This window comes from Neovison vison, chromosome 6, assembly GCF_020171115.1.
Source record: "Neovison vison isolate M4711 chromosome 6, ASM_NN_V1, whole genome shotgun sequence".
Lineage (NCBI taxonomy): Eukaryota > Metazoa > Chordata > Mammalia > Carnivora > Mustelidae > Neogale > Neogale vison.
The window spans coordinates 136,647,526-136,671,904 of NC_058096.1; the positions used below are offsets into that span (position 1 = coordinate 136,647,526).

A 24,379-nucleotide genomic window follows, 5' to 3' on the forward strand; every position below is an offset into this window, starting at 1 on the left:
GACAGAGAGAGATCACAAGTAGGCAGAGAGGCAAGCAGAGAGAGAGAGGGGGAAGCAGGCTCCCTGCTGAGCAGAGAGCCCGATGTGGGACTCGATCCCAGGACCCTGAGATCATGACCTGAGCCGAAGGCAGCGGTTTAACCCACTGAGCCACCCAGGCACCCCCCAAAGAATTATTTTGTTCTTGAAGTCATTTTATTCCATCAAAGTTTAGGGGGTCTACCCCCTAAACCATGTGATCCTTAGAGCCCAGAAGTGAGCACCACTTCTACCACTGGGCAGATGGCCATGCCAATGGTTCTGGGAGAAAGTCCTGGCCAAAGCAGTTCTTAGAAGGGTCTGCGTCTAGGTATGCAAGGGCAGCATTCCTGAAGGAGCAAAGAATGGCCAAGAGTTTGGAGACTACGTTCAGGGGCTGGATTTCCCACAAGTCCGTAATCTTCCCAGGCTTAGAGCAGTGGTCCCCCAGGTCCCTTCTGGCTCCCTAATCCCCTGATTCTAGAAATGTAACAGATTAGATTGATTTTTTTGTTTCCTGACCTAAGTATCCTTTATGACACTGTTTATATGACAAAAGATGTCCCATGTATCAAGCTCTTGGAATATGAATGTCTGTTGAAGGCCCAGATTAGTTAGTTCTTGCATTATAGTAAAATTTGTATAGCTGGTGTCCTGAAAGCATTTTATTTAAAGTGCTTTGTTTATAACCATAAGAAGTAGCTGGATCATTGGGCTTTGCTTTCACAAGGGAGTCACAGACCAGCAGATAGCTCCCATATGCATAGTTTCACAGAATAATTCTTATCATAAGTATTGAGAGTTCCCTAAGTTATTATATGTCTTTCTTCCCAAACAAGAGATGAATTTATGCATCTTCTTCTGTCTGCTCATTTATTAACACCAAGAACAGGGATACATAATCCCAGTCAGTGATCAAGGAGACAGATCTCTTGACTATTCCAACATACCCAGAGCCTTTTGTTTCTGAATTTTAATGTGCTCATGAAAACCTTTTTGTTGATATCATTGTTAACATAAAGTCAACTGTATCTGTGTGTGCCTCACCCCTGTAAAATAACACACGTTCATGTAAGGATTCAGTGTCTTTCATCCCAGGTCACATTCTGTTTCAGAGTGTCTTCATCTCTAGTTGGTGCTAGAGAGAATATATTGTTAGGTACTGACTTGTATCTTACAAGTGATTGATCTCAGTAGGCCTATGCCTGTTGAAGAATTAACACCTCTTTTCTAACTCTCCATTTTTTTAAAGATTTTATTTATTTATTTGACACAGAGATCACAAGTAGGCAGAGAGGCAGGCAGAGAGAGGAGGAAGCAGGCTCCTTGTTGAGCAGAGAACCTGATGCAGGGCTTGATCCCAACACCCTGGGATCATGCCCTGAGCCGAAGGCAGAGGCTTTAACCCACTGAGCCACCCAGGCACCCCTCTAACTCTCCATTTAACTGTTGCCTTGGGTGGCGGGGCGGGGGGGAGCTTTAACTGTTCAATTAGAGCCACAGCTCTTATCAATAGGGCTTGAACAAGTGAGGGGGGACAAAGAAATGTGGAGCAGGGGTATCCATAGGAGGTCTGAGAAAGCCTCAGAATCCCTGGTAAACATGATAGAAGGTATTTCTCTCCTGAAGTCAGTCTGTAAAGACTGGAGGAAGTGACTACTACTTCAAATGCAAAGATAGCTACACACAATTTAAAGGAAAATGAAAAATCAAGGAAACATGACACCACCAAAAGATTACAATACTCTTCTAGTAACTGACCTCCCAAAATGGAGATCTGTGATTTACCTGATGAAGAATTCCAAATAGGTTTTTAAAGCAAGCCAATGAGCTATGAGAAAACACAGAAAGTCAATTCAACAAAATTAAGAAATCAATGCATAAAACAAAATGAAAAGTTTAACAAAGTGGTAGAAATCATAAGAAGGAACCAAACAGAAATTCTGGAGCTGAGGAATACTGTGAATGAAATAAAAGGTGCAATAGAGAGTATCAAGAGCAGAATGGATTGAGGAGAAGAAAGAACATGTGAAGTAGGAGACAGGACCTTGGAAATTATGCAGCCAGAGGAGAACAAAAGAAAAATAATGAAAAAGAGTGAAGAGAGCCTATGTGAACTATGGATACCATCAAGAGAAGCAATCTGAATTATTAGAGACCAAGAAGGAGAAGGAAGAGAGAAGGGGGCAGAAAGCCTGTTTTTAAAAAATGATGAGGGTGCCTGGGTGGCTCAGTGGGTTAATGTCTCTGCCTTCGGCTCGGGTCATGATCTCAGGGTCCTGGGATCAAGTCCCGCATCAGGTTCTCTGCTCAGCGGAGAACCTGCTTCCTCCTCTCTCTCTCTCTCTGCCTGCCTCTCTGCCTACTTGTGATCTCTGTCTGTCAAATAAACAAATAAAATCTTAAAAAAAAATGATGGTGAGGGGTGACTCAGTTGGTTAAGTGTCTGCCTTCAGCTCAGGTCATGATCTTGGGGTCCTGGGATCGAGCTCCATGTCAGGATCCCTGCTTGAAACTGGTGAGGAGTCTGCTTCCCCCTCTCCCTTTGCTCCTCCTTCCCATGCTCTCTCTTGCTCTCTCTCAGTCTCTGTCTCTCAAATAAATAAAATAATAATAATAATTATTTGAGAACTTCTGAGCAGAGTTTTGACCATCCAAAGCTTATGAGCTTCATGAAGCTCATAAGTCCCCAAAGAGGTTAAACTCAAAAACTTTTTTCTCTAAGACCCACCCATAATAAAACTAGCAAAAATGAAGGACAAAAAGAGGATCTTAAAAACAGCAAGAGAAAAGAAACTTATCACTTATAAAGGAATCTTCATAAGGCTATCAACAGATTTCTCAGCAGAAACCTTACAAGCCAAGACACAGTGGAATGACATACTCAAAATGCTGAAAGAAAAAAATAATCCTGCCAACCAAGAATACTTTATCTGGAAAAGTTGTCCTTCAGAAATGAAGTACAGATGACCTCATTCATTCCCAGACACACAAAAGTTGAACAGGTTAAGCAACACTAGATCTGCCTTACAAGAAATGCTAAAGTTCTTCAAGCTGAAATGAGAATGAGCTAATTAATAATATGAAGGCATGGAAATATACAATGCACTGATAAAGGTAAATATATAGCCAAGTACAGAATACCCTAATACTGTAATATGGTAGTGTGTTAAGTACTTAATGCCAGTAAAAAGATTAAAGGACAAAATATGAAAAATAACTATAGCTACGATAATTTGTTAATGGATATAATATAAAAAGAGGTAAACTGTGACATCAGAAACATAAAGGGGGAGAGTAGAATGTAGTTTTGTATGCCACTGAAGTTGTCATCAGCATAAAATAGATCATCATATCTATAAGATGTTTTGTGTAAATCTTATGATACAAGCAAAATCTACCATAGATACACAAAAGATAAAGACACGGAAGTCAAAGCATACCACTACAGAAAATCATCAGTCACAAGGAAGATGGCAAGAGAGAAAGAAAGGAACAAGAGAACAACAAAACAGCCAGAAACCAATTAATAAGATACATTAATTAGTCCTTACCTATGAATAGTTACTCTAAATGTAATAGTTACTCTAAATTCGCTAGTCAAAAGACATAGAGTAGCACTACGGATAAAAAAACAAGACCCAACTATCCACTGCTTACAAAAGACTCACTTCTGCTTTAAGGACACATATAGGCATAAAGTAAAGGGATGGAAAAAGATATTCTATGAAAATGTAAACCAAGAGAGAACAAAGGTAGTTTTAATTATATCAGACAAAATAGACTTGATTCAAATGCTGTAATGAAGCAATGTCATTATAAAATGATAAAGGGGTCAATTCATCATTATATCTATTCCAACCAACAAAAGCAGAATGTACATTCTTTGCAAGCTTACATGGGACATTCTTCAGGACAGAACATATGTTAGGTTACGAAGCAAGTCTTAACAAATGTAAGAAGGTTGATATCATACTAAGTATATTTTCCAACTATAGTGGTATAAAACTAAAAATTAGTAACAGGAAGAAAACTGGAAAATTCACAAATATGTGGAAATTATATAACACACTCCTAAAAAATCAACAGGTTAAAAAAACAAATCAAGGGGTGCCTGTGTGGCTCAGCCAGTTAAGCATCTGTCTTCACTTTAGGTAGTGATTGAGCCCCATGTTAGGGTCTGGGCTTGGAGGGGAGTCTGCTTTTCCTGCTCCCTCTGCCCCTCATCCCCTCACCCACTTGTGCACTCACTTGCTCACTCACTGTCTCAAATAAACAAAATAAAATATTTTAAAAAAATAACAAAGTAATAAAATAAATCAAAAGGGCAATAAAGTCTTCAAACAAATGAAAATGGAAACCAAATATATCAAATCTTATGGGATGTAGCAAAAGCAATTCTAAGATGGAAGTTTATAGTGATAAATGCCTACATTAAGGGAAAAAAATCTCAATAAACAACCCAACTTTACACCTCAAGAAACTAAAAAATAAGAACAAACTAAACCCAAAGTTAGCAGAAGAAAGGAAATAACAAAAAAACAGAACAGAAACAGATGAAATAGAGACCAGGGAAACAATAGAAAAGATCAATGAAACTCGAGTTGGTTTGGGGGAAAAAAACAAAATTGACAAAATTTTACCTAGACAACTAAGGAAAAGGAGAGAAGATTCAAATAAGTAAAATCAGAAATGAAAGAGGAGACATAATAATCAATATCAGAGAAACATAAAGTACCATGAAAGAACACTATAAACAATTGTATGCCAATGAATTGGACAACCTATAAGAAATGGATAAATTCCTAGAAATATGCAACCTACCAAAATTGAATCACAAAGAAATAGAAAATCTGAATAAACCAATAGAAGACCGAATCAGTAATCAAAAGGACAGAAGTGCCCAGGACCAGTGGCTCATTCTGCCAAATATTTAAAGAAGCATAAATGCCATGCCTTTTTTAACTCTTCCCAAAAATTGAAGAGGAGAGAATACTCCCAAACTCAGTCTATGAGTTACCCTTTTACCCTAGCCAGATGAGGACACTAGAAACTACAGGTTAATATCCCTGATGAATATAGATGCAAATATTCTCGACAAAATATTAGCAAACTGAATTCAATAATACATTAAAGAATTATACAGCATGATCAAGTGGGATTTATCTCTGGGGTGCCAAGATGGTTCAACATATACAGATCAATAAATATAATATACTACATTAATATAATGAAGGATAAAAATCATGATCTTCTCAATAGATGCAAAAAAAAGCACTTGACAGAAAGCAACACACTTTCGTGATAAAAACTCTCAATAAATTGTGTGTAGAAGGAATATCCTCAGTATAACTCACAGATGACAAGCCCATAGCTAACAGCATACTCAATGGTGAAAGACTGAAAGCTTTTCCTCTTTTACAAGGGTGCCCACTCTCACCACCTCTCTTCAACATAGTAGAGAAAATCTTACACAGAATAATCAGGCAGGAAAAAGAAATAAAATGCATCCAATTTGGAAAGAAAGTAGTAATTGTCATGTTTGCAGGCAATATGATATTATATAGAGAAAATCCTGAAGACTCCAAAGAACTGTTAAAACTAATCAGCAAATTCAGTAAATTTGCCGAATACAAAATCAACATACAGAAGTCAGTTTTGTTTTATATACTAAAAAGGAAAATCTGTAAAAGAAATAAAATAATCCCATTTGTATTTACATCAAAAACAAAAGAATACTTGGGAATAAATTTAATCAGGAAGGGGTGCTTGGGTGGCTCAGTCATTAAGCATCTGCCTTCAGCTCAGGTCATGATCCTGGGGTCCCGGGTTGGAGCCCCGCATCAGGATCTCTGCTCGGCGGGAAGCCTGCTTCTCCCTCTTCCACCGCCCCCCCGCCCCGCTTGTGTTCCCTCTCTCGCCATGTCTCTCTCTGTCAAATGAACAAATAAAATCTTTTAAAAAAAATATTTTACCAGGAAAATGAAAGACCTGTGCTCTGAAAATTATAAGACTTTGATGAAAGAAATTGAAGAAGACACAAACAATGGGAAAATACCCCATGTCCCTGGATCAGAACTAATTTTGTTAAAATATACACACCGTAAAATCCTTCTATAGAATCAATGCAATTCCTATCAAAATTTTATTAAAATTCCAATGACGTTTTTCACAGAAATAGAAAAAAGCAATCTTAAAATTTGTATGAAACCACAAAAGACCCCAAATAGCCAAATCAATCCTGAGAAAGAAGAACAAAACTGGATTTGCATTCCTGATTTCAAACTATGCTTCAGTGTCATAGATGTCAAAATAGTATGGTACTGGCATAAACAGAGATCAGTGAAAGAGGATCAAGAGACCAGAAATAAACCCTCATATACTCAATTGGGAATACTCAATGCTAAAAAGATAGTCTCTTCAATAAATAATATGGGAAAACTGGATAATCTCATGCAGAAGAATGAAATTGGACCTATACCTTACATTATTCACAAAAATTAGCTCAAAATGAATTAAAGACTGAAACTCTAAAACTCCCCAAGAAACATAGGGAAAAATCTCCTTGACATTGGTGTTGGCAATCATTTCTTTGGCTATGACACCAAAGGCACAAGTAACAAAATAATACGTGAAATAAATAAGTGAAGCTACATCAAACTGAAAAGCTCTTGTATAGCAAAAGAAACAACCAATGAAATGGAAAAGCAACCTACAGAATAAGAGAAATTATTTGCAAACCTTATATGTGATAAAGGTTAGTATCCAAAATATATAAGGAACTCCTACAACTCAATAGCAAAAAGTGAACAACCTAATTTAAAAGTGGGCAGAGGGGGTGCCTGGGTGGCTCAGAGAGTTAAGCCTCTGCCTTCAGCTCATGTCATGGCCTCAGGGTCCTGGGATCAAGCCCCGTGTTGGGCTCTCTGCTCAGCAGGGAGCCTGTTTCTCTCTCCCTCTCTCTCTACCTGCCTCTCTGCCTACTTGTGATCTCTCTCTCTCTCTCTCTCTCTCTCTCTGTGTGTGTGAAATAAATAAATAAAATCTTTAAAAAATAAAAATAGAAAAAATAAAAGTGGACAGAAGACCTCAACAGACATTTTTCCAAAGAAAGCATACAAATAATGAATAGATAGGGACATGAAAAGATGCTGATAGAAAAGACACCTGTTAGAATGGCTGCCATCAAAAAGAGAAGTGAAAACAAGTGTTGGCGAGGATATGGAGAAAAGGGAACCCCTGGGTACACAGCTGGTGGGGATGTAAATTGGTATAGGCGCTGTGGAAAACAGTAAGGAGGTTCAACTACCATGTGGTCCAGTAATGTCCAGTAATATCTGCGCATATATCCAAAGGAAAGCAAATCAAGATCTGGAAGAGATATCTGCTCTCCCGTGTTTAAGGCAGCATTATTCAGTAGCCAGGATATGGAAACAATCTAAGTATCCATCTACAGATGAATGGGTAAAGAAGATGTGGCATATATGTACAATGGAGTATTATTCAGTCTGTGAGGAATAAGGAACTCTTGTCATTTGTGACAACATGGATGGACCTTGAGAGTGTTATGCTAAATGAAATAAGTCAGAGAAAGACAAATACTGTATGATCTCATATGTGAAATCTAGAAGAGGTGAACGCATAGACACGGAGAGTAGAGTAGTGGTTGCCAGAGTCTGTGGGATGGATGAAAGGGGGAGGTGTTGGTCAAAGAGTTCAAACTTCCAGTTACAAGATGAGTAAGTGCTGGGGAACATAGCATAGTGACTGTAGTTAATAATACTGTATTATATAGTCTGAAGTTGCTGAGAAAGTAAATCTTAGGTGTTCTCACCACACACCAAAAAAATGGAGATTATAAGAGATGATTGAGATGTTAACTAACCCTATTATGGTAATCCTTTCACAGTGTATAAGTGAATCAAATCATCCTGCTACACATCTTAAATTTACACAATGTTATGTCTCAATTGTATCTCAACAAATCTTGGTGGGGGGGTGAGACATGTTCATCCTTCAAAAGCCATAAAGTTAAAAGGCAAACAATAACTGAGAAGACATAGTGCTTAAATACATAATGGGCAAACAATTACTTAGCCTCATAATGCTAATGGGTAGAAAGGGCAATGCACATGAGCAGGCAATTCACCAAAAAAAAAAAAAAAAAAAGTAAATGACCAATAAGCATGTGAAAAAAATATTTAGCTTAAACTGTATTTCAGCTGTATCTAATTCAACATGTAGCTCAGAACTTAGCATATGGTCTGCACATTCATCTTTCCCATTCAACAAATGCACAGTAAGATGCTGGGAAGACGGCCATGAACGGGGCAAAGTTCATCATTTGTTTAGACGAGCAACAAAAATGCAAATTGGAATACCGAAATGTCACTTTGCCTAACAAATTGGATGACTAAAAAGAATCATAACCAACGTTGCTAGGAGTTCAGGGAAAGAGGCAGTCTAATGCACACAAAATAGTAGAAGTCCACGTTAGTGTGTTGGGAACTGGGTAAGTCCAAGCCATCAGAACGGGCACACCCTTTGATCCAGCAACTGTACTTTGCATCCTTTATCCTATGGAAAAACTGAACAAGCCGCCCAGGGTACACCAATGCAATCCATCAAGCATTGCATTATTCTTGTAGGGAAACAATGACCTAAATGTCCAACAATAGGGACTCTGGGCAAAATGGAGGGGACAAGGTCCAGAAAACAGATAAGGCATCAGCACTGCAAGAGCAGACAGATTTGGTCCAGATACAAGGAATTGTGTAAATCTGATGTCAGGAAGTTGGAGAGGTTTTGTTTTATGCTCTGTATCCCACCCCCCCATATACCCCCTGCTCTCTGAACTGAAAAGCAAGTCTGTCTTCTGAAGGCGTAGGGGTGGTAGAATTGACATTTCCAGATTGTAGAGTAGACTTGAAATAGCTCTTGCATAGAGTGGGAAAGGAAATTACATGGACAAACAGAAAGGATCCCCACACAGCAAGGAAGGCCTGCATAAGGCCAGAGATCATGAACATTTACCTGAGACACAGAGCCTGCAAAAGATTACAGCAAACTTGAACACAAATAAATGCAAAATAAAAAACCATTCTATTGGAAGAAATGGTCTGTTAGTAGCAGGTATATTCATAAATCCACATCATTGGATGTAATCACACAGTAGTACAGCCCAAGTGTCAATTCCAAGATTTACATTAGAACTCCTCGTGTCAGGGGCTACTAGTTTAGCCATTAATCTGCAATGAAATTCACGGATGAATCTCAAACCAAGTTTGGGAGCTGGCGAGAGCAGATAAAATGAAAATGAATCCTCTCCATACTAGGAACAAAAAATAGGACATTAAAACTTTAGAAAACTGCAAGTCTCCAGGAAACATAGCTGTCTAATGGAAGAAAAGGTAATGTAAAGGTGAATTCTTCCAAAATTAGGACAGAAGCCTGAAGTAAATCAAATCCAAATCTGAACCAGACATTTTTTTAACTTCTCAAAAGAAAGAAAACCTGATAGAAAAAAGTCAAGAATAATTTAGACACATTTACAAAAAATAAGATCTGAATGAAGAGGACGCCCGTATTAAGATATTACGATATACTTTAAAAGCACAGTAATTAAATTTGTGAGAGAGTGATACAAGCTATAATAAAATAGGCCAGAAGTACGACCTAGAATATATTAAAATTTAACTCGTGATTTATCTCGTGATTCCCACCTACCTCTCACCCCCAGTCGGAGAAAGAAACTTCTTAATAAATGGTGTTGGACAAATATCCACTAGTTATTTGGGGGAGGGGAGGAGGTAGCGAGGGGGTAAGGCCCTTAATTTTCCCTCCAGTGAAGGGAGGAATGGATCTTCCTGTTGTGCAGGCCCGACAGGACTTACAGGAGACAATCCCTTATGAGAAGAGGCCACACAGGCTCTAGAGAGCAAATCCCTGTTCCTTTGCCATTTATTCAACAAATAGTTGTTGAGCTATTCCAAGAGCTGCAGTACAGCAGGGATAAGAGAGAAGAGTTACCTGCCTCATGGAATTTACCTTCTATTGGAGGAGACAGCTGATAAATATGTAGACAGGTTCAGGGGATGATGTCAGATTGTGTTAAGGACTAAGAAGAAGGTGAGTCCAGGAAGGTCTTTTCGGACACCATTCTGACCAAGTGTCCCTTGGACTGAGGCCTGAAGGACAAGAAGGAAGAAGTCGGGGAAAATCTAAAGGAAGGTTCTTCCTTGCAGAGCAACACAAGAAAGACTTACGGTGGAAATGACCGGGACAAGTTTAAGGAACTGATGAAAGAGCCAGGGTGGTTTTCACTTCTGTCATCACCATTAAGACAGCAAGTCATTTCTTTCATACATGGCCTTGACCATCAAACCCTAGATGATTTAGGCCCCAAACATTCCTAGAGGACAGTTCTCTAATCTCTGTTATGGTTTGTAGTTTCGTTTTATTACATATGCGAATTTATTGTTCACACTCCAATTTCCTTCCACAATTCTGTGTCACGCTCTTTCATCAAGTCACTTCAGGGACAGGGGTCTGTTCGTGGAGGATGTATTTTGACAGGTTGTAGAGGCCCTGCCAGAGCGCCTTATGTCTTATGAGAGTTGAAACATATTTGCATTGAATTTTTCTAGCAGATTTCTGTCAACTATTGAAGAGGGCATATGGAGTTTCTTTTCTTACCTTTGAAAAGGGGTGGGGGGGAATACATGAAATCAGGATAAATTTCCTTGCTTCCTCTTGGTAGTTTGATGGAAGCATTTCTTAAGCCAACACAGCATCTGTAACATGGGACAGAAAAGTAATGAGGAGACCATGAAGTCTGGACCACGCTTAGAGCAGATTTCCTTAGAGACCACATTCCTTTTCACTGACTGTCCTTGCTGGCTCAATCCCAGGTAGGTTCAGGAAGGCTCAGAACCAGAGCTTGTCACTGGGGAGATCTCAGGCTCCGTAGTGTGGCTTGGTGGGTGGTGTGGCCAAAGCTTATTCTGCTGAATGTCAATGCAGCCCTTGTCTCGCTGACCTATCTATTTTTACTGATCTGATTATTCAGTACAATTCAGTTCCACAGTCACTTCCTACAGACCACTGGGTTCCAGGAATTATGTGCAGAGGAGGTGGTGTGACGGGTGGGAAGGAGCGTGGGCTTCGGAGACCCAAGTCTCTGGGCTCAGATCCCAGCTCTGCATCTTCCCTGAGCCACAGTTCCTTTATCTCTAGAGATGGAATTAAAACATCAACCATGTCAGGTTGTTGTGAGGGCTAAATGTAATGATGAGAAGCCTGGAGTCCTAATGGCACCAGGACCCACATTAGCTCTGAGCTGGCTGCCTTCTTCCTTCTGTTCTCTCCTGGGGGGGGTCTCGGGAGCAGCCTTCAGCAGGGGAGAAGTGGGGCCCCATGTGGGTTTTATGCAATGTGAGCTCCTGAAGGGCTTTTCTACGCTGCATGAGCACTACCCCTTTATGTTCAAAAAGGTCCTCAGAAGAGCCCCAGTGAAGCTTTTCCCTGCATTACCTGGAAGGTCCACGATCTCCCATCAGCCCCCTGAGGAAGGTTCATTTATCACAGGCTCAAAGGAGAACAAGAGGGCCCCACACCTCCACCATTTTCTCGTTTTTACCAACCCAGCTATGAAGGTTGTGTCCGCCCAATCTGCTCTGGTGACCTGACAGCAAAAATGACAGATTCAAAGGGTACATGAGTTGACTCAGTCATTAAGCATTTGCCTTCTGCTCAGGTCATGATCCCAAGGTCCTGGGATCAAGTCCCACATCGCGCTCCTTGCTCTGTGGGGAACCTGCTTCTCCCACTCCTCACCCACTAGTACGCTCGCGCTTTCTCTCTCTCAAATAAATAAATAAATACTTTTTAAAAACCAAAATAAAGACTAAAAGGGTGACCTGGAGCTTATTCCATCCTGGCCATTAGCAATCACTGTCTCTTGGATGGTCAGAAAGGATTTCTGCAATACTGTATTTTCCCTTATTCCAAGAGCCCTGGGAACCCTTCTTTCTCTGCTGGTGTTGAAATCTCCTTACCAGTGTCAGTTTGTGCCAGCTCCCTGGGCTCACTCAGCTCAGCGCGCTGCCTCCCTCCCCAGTCCACAGCCCCGGCATGCTCTCAACTCTTTCCAGAAAAGTCCTCCTCACCCTTGTAACTCCCACACAGCTGCCCCACCCCAAGCCCCAGCGACATTGAATTCCAGCTGCAGTAAGAGTTTCCAGTGCTTTTCTCTGCCTCAGCTTCTCCCCAGCCCTAAATCTGTCCCTCCTCTCCCAGTCAGAACTACCTTCCTACAAACATAGGCCTCTCGAGGGGCCTGTGAGGAATCTGGGGTTCAAAACCAGGCACATCTGGGTGCAAAGCCGGCTCCTTCAGAGCAGACCCCTCCCTAAGGCTCAGCTCCTCATCTGGGAGATGTGGTCAGAGTACAGGCATCAGAGGGCAGTCAGGAGAGCTCAGGGAGGCAAGGCCAAAAGTGCTCATCCCAGAACTTGGCATGCGGTGAGTGGTCAGGAAATGCCAGCTCCTGAGAACAACAGCCACAAACCTGCTGTGGCACCCGCTTTCAGGGGGCACAAAACTCAAACTCTTGAGTGTGGCTTTCGGGGCGCTGCCCTGCCCCCATCTCCCTTCTTCTGTTTGTCATCCTTGGCATGTCCCAGGCTGCAGTGCCAGTCCCTATGGGGTCAAGGCTCCAGGACTGGTGTCCGAAAGACCTTCCTCGTCTTCGCTGTTTCTTAACTTCTTTCTTGTGCTTCCAGACCAACCCCAATGTCACAAAGTGGTGGGGCCCCTACGGATCCGCAGCCCACTGCTCACAGTGCAGGGCAGGGCCTGTCCTCTGCTACCTGCTGTTGGTCGTCATGTCCCTCTCCCCTTTCTGCTCTCTGAGGACAGGCACGATGGCTGACTGGCCTCTGCATCCCCTGCAGGGCACTGTGCCAGGGCCTGGCGTGGGATAGACTCTTCCTCAAAGCTTGCATTCAATTAGTGCTGATGGGAAACAGCAGGTGATGTCTGAGGACCTGGTTGTTCAGTTTCCCAGATAGGCAATGACATCCCTTGTTTTTATTGCATGTCAGTACTCCCGGTTCGCTCTGCTCCCAGTCAAAGGGAAATACATATGTGTATGTATTTCCCAAAATACGTGTCTGTGCCTGATGGGGGCGGGGGTAAGGGGTGGGCGGTCTGCATGTCCATGTCAGGTTGCCCATTGTCATTTCTTAGGACAGACCATTCTAGAGTCAGATACTACATTCTCCTTTTTTGTCATTAGGTTACCCCTTGTTTATGAAATTATGGTGTTGGTAGATAATACTAGGTTGTGGGTTTTTTTTTTCTTTTTAAAATATTATTTTTTAAATATTTGATTTATTTATTTGAGGAAGAGAGTGAGTGAGAGAGAGCACAAGCAGGGTGAAGGGCAGAGGGAGAAGCAGACTCCATGCTGAGCAGGGAGCGATGAAGGACTCCATCCTGGGACTCCTTGAACATGACCTGAGCCGAAGGCAGATGCTTAACTGACTGAGCCACCCAGGTGCCCCTCTTTTTAAAATATTCCTAGTTGGCAAGAAAAAAACTAGGAAATGAAGAGGAGCAAAGTTTAACTTTCTTCAGTAAAGAAGAGTGAAAAGCATTCTTCAAAACACAGGTAGGCGGGCGCCTGGGTGGCTCAGTAGGTTAAAGCCTCTGCCTTCGGCTCAGGTCATGATCCGAGTCCTGTGATCGAGCCCCACATCGGGCTCTCCGCTCAGCAGGGAGCCTGCTTCCTCCTCTCTCTCTGCCTGCCTCTCTGCCTACTTGTGATCTCTGTCTGTCAAATAAATAAATAAAATCTTTAAAAAAAAAAAAACAACACAGGTAGGCAAGGAAAGCTGTTTCGAGAGCATGACATATAATGGAAGGCATCTGAGTCACCAGGCCATCGCCATTAACTGGTCCACCTAGAGACAGTAGGGCAGGAGGTGGGGGTGAGTGTTGAGGAGGGACTAACCTTGGACCCAGGCACTGTGTGGCCCCTTGACACATGCTGTCTAATTTACCCTCCAAAGTCTCTTGAGCTAGATGGTGTTACCTCTTTCACAGCAGGGTCTCAGAGAGGTTAAATCATTTGCCCCGGGGCACCTGGGCAGCTCAGTGGGTTAAGGCCTCTGTCTTCGGCTCAAGTCATGATCTCAGGGTCCTGGGATCAAGTCCCGCATCAGGCTCTCTGCTCAGAGGGGAGCCTGCTCCCCCCCTCTTCTCTGCCTGCTGCTCTGCCTACTTGTGATCTCTGTCAAATAAATAAATAAAATCTTTTTAAAAAAATTAGAAATAAATCATTTGTCGAAAATGTCACAGGCAGTGTAATCTAAATTTCCCAAGCCTCGTGGTCTGGGGTATGCAAGAGGAGGTCACACTCACATCAGTCCTCAGTGGGAAGCCACAGGATGGCAGCACCCACGACCCTCCCCCCACAGCAGTTGGGGGAAACTAGGGAGGCTTCTCCAAGTGTGCATGGACAGTCCACCCATAGGGGCCTGCTTGGGGCCTTTATAATTATCTAGGGAGGACAGCAGTGCCTCCCAGAGGACAGGCCCCACCAGGCCGCTGCTGCCCACGTGCCTTCTCACACACAGGTTCCAGAGCAGCCACGTCAAGGCCAACATACGACTTCCGTACCCAAGCACTTCTGCCCCCATGGGCCCTTTCCTCCATAGAACCCACTAACAAATCAAATTTTACAACTATGTAGGTATAAAGATTAATATAGGAATATTATGAATTAAAACATGTTCCTGGACCTAAGAGTTCTTTTTTATCTTCTTCTTTTTCATTAAAAAAAAAATTAAAACATTTTTATAGGCTCCTAAAAGAATGATGAGTCGTGGGCTCCATGCCTGCTGAGCCCAGCGGACAAGAAGTGGGAGTCTTTTGCCAGAGTGGGAATCCTCTCACCACTGCCCACCCGTTTCATGGATTGGCCCATGGACCTCAAAGCCTACTGCCTCTTTCTTTACCTCACAAAAACCCTAGTGCTCAGGTCCCTTCAGTCTCTACCTGTTTAGCTCTTCTATTCTTGTTATAGGCATCGGAACCGTTCCCAAGGTAGAGCTAGAAAAATTTCTCTTCTGCCCCAGATGCCCACATTGTATTTGATGAGAGGCTTTTCTCCTCCCCACATTGTATTTGATGAGATCATATCAAGACTTATATCAAGTCTAATAAATAGACAGCCGGGCCTCTGTCACAGCCTCGGTCCATCACATGCAGCCCGACATGGGATCTGTTTTGGCCCCGCTGAGTCAGGCAGACACACACGTGAGCCTGGGTGGAACCAGGCCTGGAATCAGGCCTCTGGCATCCAGAGTGTTCCCTCTCTGGAAAGCCAGGCATTTCACGCGCTCCCTCTATTCCCGTGTTGGCAAGCTTGGGATATTCTGGTAAGGAGCATTCCTGTCTATTCCAGCTTGAAATGAGTCTGCATTTCTTTGTCCAACACAATGCTTTGAAATGAATGATGATGCCGGAAAAAAAAAAAATCTCAGGAGAGTTTACAAGGATCGCTACTGATCAAGTATATCTATCATTTAGGCTGGAAACTGTCTTTTCTTTAGAACTCTGTAGACTCAGAATCTGTCCCTGGGAACACCTTGCATTCTGCTTGTCTTGAGCAAATGGTCTATAAGGAAGAGTAAATGGAAGAGGAATTCGTTCTGGCAGCATGTTTTATGTGACGGGGGAGTACATGGGGACAGGATGGAGAGATCACCATGGCTAAAGTTTGTGGGGAGTGAGACAAAAAGGAAAGAAGTCTTGCTTCTCTCTGCAGTCCCTAGAGAGAAAAGCAGGAGACAGCTGGGGTTTATGACTCGGGTCCTGCCTTGCTCTTCTGCTTTCTTGGGCCCATTGAAATGGCCCCCATGGCAGGACCCCGGCCCCAGAGTGATCCGTAACCTTCTGAAAGGTCTGCCTTGGTCCTGCTGTTGCTTACAGGCAGCAGGAAACATGACTCCTTGCTGAGGTTCCTTACTGTGCTGGCTCTGGTGAGTGATCAAGGGAACCGGAGTGCTTCTCATTACCTTCGGTATCCCGAGTGTAGACTGTTTGGGTCAACCCCAGAGGTAATGAGAGGTCAGCATGATAGATTTGATGTTCCACATGGGTCTGGGGCACAGACTGACCCTAGCAGGGCACACTCAGGCTCTCAGTAGTGACCACTAAGAACCATGCCCCAGCTGCTCCAAGTCATGGTGGCACACACCAAGCATTTAAAAAGGGAATCGCACGGGTATCTGGCGCTTAACAAAATTCATTATTTAATTTGTATTTCTTTGATCACTAGAAGGTTGAATTTGTTATTGCATGGCCATTTCCATCCTATCATCTGTGGGGCCCTTGGCCTCAAGTGTCCTTGAGACCAACCTTCCTGTTCTGTAATTGCCCCTATGCTCTCTGCTAATGTCCACACTTTCACCTCTCCCTTCTTTGATCCCATGAAACTGTCACATTGAATCCATCTTATAATTACTCTCTGGAGTACCATCAGCTACATAATAGCTCTCTTTGGCCTCTCAAATTGTGCTTTGTTTGTGCCATTCAGCTCGGCCCTCCGGGGCTGTAAGCAACAAAGCAGAAGGATCCTTTAGCTATTCACTTCTCCCACACACAGGGCTTCCTGCCAGCACCCCGGTCCACACCAGCTTTTCATCTGAACAAAACCCTGTCCAGTGCTAAATATAGCTTTATTTAACATAATTGTACAAGGTGCTTTCTACTTTTAAATCTAGACTGGCCAGGGAGTGGGACATTTATATAACTAGCTGGTGTCAGCCCTGATTTCCTTTATTGGAGTGGTGAGGAAACTAAGGAAAGGGGAGGTTTGCAGCCCTGCTCCTGTCATAGGACTAATTAAATCCCAGGTATCTTAACTTCCCGTAGGTGCACTGTTCACTCCCACCCCCCATATCCAAGCAAATAGCCCAGTCCTTGGTTGTGGGCAAGGAACCCCTGAATTCCTGCAAAGGCTGGTGGATGGCAGTGTGTACTTCCCCTCTGAGAGCTCACCCACCAGACTGGGGGAGGGGTGCTCCCGCCATCTGTCTCACCAACCAGAGATCTTGTCCAGTTTGCATATACTTTTTTTTTTTTTTTTTTTTTTTTTTTGCCACTACCCCCAGCTGGAGGCTAGTCAGCTTCTGAAGTGTTCCAGGGCTTTCCCCAGACCACAGAGCTTCCAGGTGAAGCTGTGGTGCCCTCTTCAGCCCAGCTGCCGGGTACTGCCACATTCTGACTTAGTGGCAAAAGCAGATGCCTTCAGGGAACCTGAAGTATGTCTGCATGTCAAGTGGCTGGCGTAGGACTAGGCATGCCATGAGGGTGGTGCTTTATCCATTGTCCACTTTATCCCAGCACCTGGAACAGAGTCTGCACACCCTAGACCACCCCCAATAAAATATGTAGGGGGAACAGTGAGATCTGGCAAGTACGTGTCTCATGGAAGCCATTCTTGTTAAAAAGCACACCTCTAGGCAATATTTGGCTTCCAGCTTCCAACCCCTATGGTTGAATAAACAAGGCTATTTATGGACAGAATGGAACAATGACCTCCAAGCAGCAGCGATGCCCCGCTTTCGCTTTGATGTAATGTGTTCGGTTGGAGTCAGGACGCAGGACCAGTTTAAGCACCTCTTAAATCCTTCCCATTAATAACCTTGACCCTTTAACAATGTTGTCCTAATTGGAGACGTGTAAATTTTCACACTTTCCCTTCTAACTGTGCTGTAGTCTTTTTTCTGAATCTCTTAGTCATATGCCTTTCTTTTCAAAAAAAATGTACAAAGAACACCCCTTTTACCAAATAAGGAACAGACTTTCTAAACACAAACTTATGTCCTGAGAGAAGGGTGACAAATCTGCTTTCATTCGTACAACGTCACTTTTTCTAAAATGGACTTAAGCAAACAGTGGCAGCTGTTTAGTGCCAAAAACATTTTGAGCCCAATTCATCTTTACGATCTGCCACAGCGAGTCACAGCATCCTGGATCACAGGGGACAGCCCCTGTTTCTCCTCCGGTGAAGCGTTGATCCTGGCTGTTCCCAGGGACACTGACCTTATTCCACTGGGTCTGTGTCATCGTCCTTCCATCCCATTCTCCCAACACCCCAGACCCATTTGTTTGGGTTTGTAGCAAAGTCCCCTGAACCAAAAGGAATGCGGCTCTTGGGTCAGCCAAGCAGCTGTTCTAGAGCAGACAGGCTGGATGGGGAGCCCTCTGGGCACACGTGCCTTAACCCTACAAAGGGTTGACAGATACGAGACCCTGTGCTTCAGCATGGAAGCCCAGAGTCAGCTTTTAGACTGTGACTTGTCACTTAAACACATCGAATCGGGAAGGGTATCAAAACATCCTCTAGCAAGTAGAATCTACTTGGAAGAATGGAAAATCAAGCGATAGCCATCATTAATATTTTAGCCAGGATATATGAGTACCTTAGAAGGTACCAAAGGCATTAAAATTCCAGATTTTCTTGAAACATTTTACTGGTAAATTGTTAACACACACACACACCAGTCAGCAGCAGGCAATATTTGGCTTCCAGTTTGCAAGCTCTTTGATGAGATAAATAAACTGGGTTCTAGATTGAAACCATTGCCATCCAGAAACACCAGACTCCAGCCTACTGCTTGATGTTCTGTCCTGACAAACTTAAAGATGTGGGTAACTTTTTGTGGTGGCAGTGCCTCTCTCCATCAGTGACCTTGGCCCAGATCTGGACTGATCATAATTTTCAGTCCTGAATGTAAAAGCTTGTGTCAGTGAGGACTATATTCAGCTGCAAATAACAGAAAATGTGGCCAACAGTGGCTTCAATGGTAGGGGACTATTTTCCTCATGTAACAAGATGTTCAGAGGCAGGGGTGACTCACAGTGGTTCAGCTGATCTGCGGCTGTCTGGGCCAGGCTCTTTCAGGCTTTCTGACCTACCCTACTCAGCATTTTGGTATTTGTCACAACTGCACACCTGTGATCAAGGTAGACAGGAGTGGGGAAGGAGGGCATCAGCTGGATCTATTCACCTGGTTAAGGAAACCAAAGCTTTCATTGAGACCCCTGCGCAAGCTTTCCTGCCAGGCTTACTGATCAGAACTGTGTGGCAGGACTACCCCTGGCTGTGAGAGATGAGGGAAATGGAGTGTTTCTCCATTCAGCCTCTATGATCAAGCAGAGCAAGGGAGAATGGGCTTGACAACAGGTGTGTGGGAGCTAAACACACAGGGGCTACTGACACACAGCAGAGGAACTCTTCCAACACTCATTGTTCAGATGATGAAGCGGAGTTTTAGAAGTACACAGTAACTGGGTTAAGATCCCATCATCAAATGAAGTTAGAGCCAGATCTAGAACCCAGGTCTCTTAACACCCAGTCCAGAAGGCTCCCTAATGGACCCGCCAGAGTTGTGGTTAGACAGCGTCTGTGGCTGGAGCTGTATCAAAGAAGTAGAATATCATCCTCCAGGAAATTAGCTTTGGTGATAAAACCACCAACAGCGGACAGGGGATGGAATAGCCCCCCCTTGAGGTTGCCATCTTCCCTGGAGGGGAAGGACAGTAGAGGGACAGAATCAAATAATTGTATCACAGAAGCCAGGCCACGTCAAATCAGGCCACCTCCAGGTGCCCTCCAGCCAGGTAGACTTTTCAGTTTCTCGTTCTTTTGGCACATCGTTTGTGTGTGTTATAATGGAATCAGTCTCATGATGAGCACCGTGATGATGTCAAATTTCCATGTCATTGTTAATGTGCTGTTCTTGTCTTCTGTCCCCTTCTGTTATTGGACCAAACAGAAGTATTCTGCTGTTTCTCTCTGCAACATCTCCACAGAAGTCTTGAAAGTCATCAATGCCACAGAGGAGCTGATAGCAGAGTCCTCAGGGCCCTTGGAGTTCCCACCTGTTCCTCCTCACAGAGAGAAGGGGACATTTCCTCTCGGGATAGACCAAGTGAGACTGGATGAGCAGCTGACTTCCCTGGAAGAAAACGTAAGACAGTGGGGATGTTCCCTGTCTAGGGCAAACCAGTGCAAATAAGAAACCAATGAAGGTGTAGCCCATCCCAAACAGTGCAGGGATGCACCCACACTACCACCATAGCAGATCTATTCCCAGGGAGGCACCGGGCTGGGTTCTCCAGAAGCAGACCTGGAAATGTGGGTTTGCGTGCAAGTGATTTCCTAGGAAGCACTCTGCCAGGGAAGCTGGTTAAGGAATGGGGAAAGGGAAAAAGTCAAGGGAAGGTGTGACTTTTTTTTTTTTTTTTTTTTTTTAGATATTATCTGTCCTTTTGACAGAGAGAGAGAGAGAGAGAGAGCACACAAGCTGGGAGAGGGAAAAGGCTCCCCACTGAGCAGAGCCCAACATGGGGCTCGATCTCAGGATCATGACCTGAGCCAAAGGGAGACACTTAACCAACTGAGCCACTCAGGGGCCCCAACAAAGGTGTGACCTTAAAGGAAGAGTACCGTTGACCTGATCCAGCAGGAAGCACTAGGGCGTCAGTTGCATCTCAGGGTTGTCCTGACTTGAGGCAAAGGAATTGGCCTTTCCTACAGCCAGCAGACGGTGTCTTCTTGTGGGGGTGGGAGGGATGCAGAAACTGTAAAAGGGACCCAGTTGGGATCCAGGTGGAGCACTGCCACAGGGAAAGGGGGTGGTTGCCAACAGAATATAGGTCACAAGTGGTCTACCCTGCTTCCAGGCTTGTGTGCTGGTAGTGGATTTTTCTAGTCTAACCTGGGAGGATGGAAAGGAGGTACCAGATTCTTACATATAAATATCCACACTCATTCTTGAGTGTTTTAATAAATTCCTGATGAGAATTTCCCAACACTCCAGACTAGGGGGTGGCACAGAGCTTGGGACAGTAGCCACTCAGGCCATAGTCTCTGTCACCAGTGGGCATAGTCCTGCCCATGGACTCAGGTCGTTCCATCTTTCTGGACCCAGCAGAGTCAACCCTGATTGTAGGGTGCTGTCATGAACACAGTTCTCAGAAATCAGGATCTGTTAGTACAGGTGATTTTTGCAAAAACTTGGAACAACAAATCAAAATGACTCAAGGTTTTTTAAAAAATGCCAATAGTTGCTTTATCTTAAAAGTTAAAGGCTCTCTCCCTTGGAATTCCCATAAAACCTAAGTAGAGGTCTGTTTGTCCCTTACCTCCCTGTACTGCCCTTTCTATCCATTCATCTGTCCCCATTAGATTGGCACCAGTGACATTTTGGGTTCAATAATTCTTTGTTGTGGGGGGTGTCCTCTAGGTGAAAGACGTTCAGCAGCATCCCTGGCCTCTACCCATGAGATGCCAGTGACATCAAACTGTGACAGTCAGGGTGCCTGGGTGGCTCAGTCAGTTAAGTGTCTGCCTTCAGCCCAGGTTTTGATCCCAGAGTCCTGGGATCCCCACGTCGGGCTCCTTTGTCTGCAGAGAGTCTGCTTCTCCCTTTGCCCCTCACCCCACTTGTGCTCTCTCTCTCTCTGTCTCTCAAATAAATAAATAAAATCTTTAAAAATAAAAAAAAAGAAAAAGAAAGGAAAGGTAAAGAAAAAAGAAAAGAAAATGTTTATTAAAAAATATGACAGTCAAAATGTCTTCAGGCATTGTCAAATATTGGAGGGGGAGAGGCATGGAGGCAGGAGCCCAGTCATCCCCAGATTAGGAATCCGCTCTATGAATCCCTGCAGAACACCATCCTTCCCCTGAGTAGCCCCAGCCCTTGCCCAGAGCTTGATGCGGAGGTGCTGGAAGAATGTTTACCTGATACATGGTTCAGTCGAATGAACTCCTTTTCTTGGAAAGAAATGTTTTATTGCTAACGTGGAGGGTCTCTGTTCTTTAAATATGTCTTTAATAGTTCTTTCAGTATTGATAGTTCTAAAAATAGCCTTAATCCTGGACACACAGAGCAGAAAAAGTTAAAAGTCAAGATATGGCTCACCAGGAAAGGGCTGGTTTTCTTTACCAAGTATTGTATTTTTTTAAAAATCCAATATGTGAAACATTCAGATTTAAGAGGTGACTGTGGGTTCCCAGGGAACACTTAAAGCAAAGACAACATGCCTTTTTTTTTTTTTCCTCCAAGAGGCATGTTGAAAATGCAGTGGCTTTGTGGGAGTTTTCCTTTTGTAAGATCATTTTATTATACATTATGTTTCTTTCCTTGGGTTCCTGAACATTTTCAGGTGGAAACACATCCACTTAACCCGCTGATGTGAGATGTCAGAAACCCCAGCAGGGACCAGCGCTCTAAGGCGGGGGTTTGTAATTCCTTGCACCCCTGCTCCCCAAGAGTTAACTGCTTCTCCCCCCCCCCTCCATTCCCCCTTCCAGCTTTCCACATCGCGCCTCAGAAGAACGTCTCCGTTCCTTTGAATTCTGTGGTTCTGAGTCAGAGAAGAGCTGACTCTTCTTTTTATCTCTTTAGAGACAAAGATCACAGAGCCCCGGGGCCGGTTCTGCTCTGCGGTTTCCAGGACGGAATTCAGCGAGCAGCCGAAGGGCGGGGCTGATTCTTCGGCGGGCCTCTGGGTGCCGCGGATTTAATTAAACCGGGGCTTTTTTGTCCGTCTGTGCTCTAAAGGGCGCTCCTTCGTTTTTCATTGTCCTCGGCGGCCCTGCTCCTTTGTGCCGAGGAGCCGGGAGCGCCAGAAATAGAACCGGAGACACCTATTCTCACCTTCTGGACTTTGGCTACCACGGTTTCAGGAAGGGACTATTGTCTGAGGTGTGGGTAAGGTTCAGGGAGGCGGTAGCCTGTAGCCCGGGAGAGTGGCAGTCGGGGCTGGCGGGGGGGGGGGGGGGTGTTCCCACCCCTGGGCTGTGAGGTCCACGGAGAGCAGGAGCCTGGAGGAGCGCCCCCTAGTGGGAGCTGTCTCCAAGAAGCCCGCACTAGGAGAGAGCGGGGGCCAGGAGAGCAACTTCCTCCTCCTCCTGCCATCCATCTCCTGCCGGTTGTCTCCCAGGGGCGAAACCCATCCCAGCCAGCAAGGGCGCCTGGGTGATGAGGTTCACGCAGGTCAGCCTCACAAAGAGGGCGGGGCAGAGAAGGGTGGGAACTGGACCTCGGGGTCAACAGAACCACTGGCATGACCATTCTCAGACCCTTGGTGTGAGGAGTAGGGACCCATAGATGCCATCTTGTGGATTTAGGCAGCGTTATGAGTGGGAGGGAGGAGTGGGCTCTCTCACACCTCCCACCACCATGGGAAGACCTTCCTCATTCTCTTTTTTGCTAAACAACCAACAGCCTGGAGCACCTGGTAATTCCCAAGAGAGAGGCAGTGCAGGAACAGCCCCAACTTCCCTTTTAGTGTAGCCCGATAACTTTTGGCAGCACCATATCCCATGGTCTGTATCTTTAGTGGCCTCAGACACAGTAGAACTTCCCTAGGAGGGAGCCCAGCTCTGTCACAGAATCTGGGAGCAGGCAGAGGATGTTGGTCCTCCTCCTCAAGGCTCTAGGGTGCTCTCCGTGGCACAGGAGAGGACGTGGGCCTGGGCCTTGTGGAGATGGTTCTGGCTACTTCGGTGGTCCTCTGACTTCCAGAGCAAGCAAAGAAATGCTATCAATTACTGTTTAGGCATAGTCCTCTAGAATGTGTTTCATGGAAGGCAAGTCCAACAGGATACTATAAAATCAGATCCGTTTCAGCAAGATGTATAGTCTTTCTAGGAAAATTGAGAGATGTGTTAGCATATTAAAGACTCTGAGAAGTACTGCAGCAAAGAAATCTGTTTAATTTTCTTTACCCTTGAAGCTTTGACCACAAAGTCCTTCCTTAGTGAAACACCTGTTCTTGTTTCTTGAACCATTTTGAGGAAGTTGAATTGAACCAGGAGCCAGTCCACGAAGTCATGGGCATCAGTGGCTGGAGTTTGGAGAAGACATAGCTTACATAGACATGGTAGCCATGATTCTTGCCAAAAGCGAGCCTTTACTCAGCCAGCAATTCCAGGTTAATGGTTTTCAATTGGATTGTTTTTTTAAGACAAGAATAGCATTCCATTATCATAGCATGTTAACTTGTGTTATTTCACCCCCAGCAACAGAACCAACGTCAGGTTGATCTATAACCACAATAACTCAAGTACCTTTAGGTCAGAGTTTCAAGTGTAAAACGTCATAATGTTGCAAGCGAGATTAAGTATTAGGGCATCAGGGGACAGGGCAGATAAAGACATGGGATCTGACATCAGCTTCCAGGAGCTCAAATCCCGAGTCTACCACTTCCCAGCTTTGAGGCATGGGGAAGTCACTTAACCTCCAGGATCTAACGTTCTCCTCTTTAAGACAGTGAT

At 44.2% G+C, this 24,379-nt stretch overlaps 1 protein-coding gene across 9 annotated transcripts in view; it reads left to right on the plus strand.

The window, feature by feature from the left end:
* LOC122908965 (myosin VIIA and Rab interacting protein) overlaps positions 1-24,379 on the plus strand; it is a 402,240-nt gene that overhangs the window by 365,638 nt on the left and 12,223 nt on the right. For 7 of the 9 annotated variants that reach the window (XM_044252413.1, XM_044252414.1, XM_044252412.1 and 4 more), the window contains one exon: positions 19,869-20,063. The exons of the other annotated variants lie outside the window; for them this stretch is intronic. In XM_044252413.1, the coding sequence (XP_044108348.1) occupies positions 19,869-20,063 (195 nt within the window). The remainder of the gene's footprint in view (positions 1-19,868; positions 20,064-24,379) is intronic. 9 annotated transcript variants of the gene reach the window in all.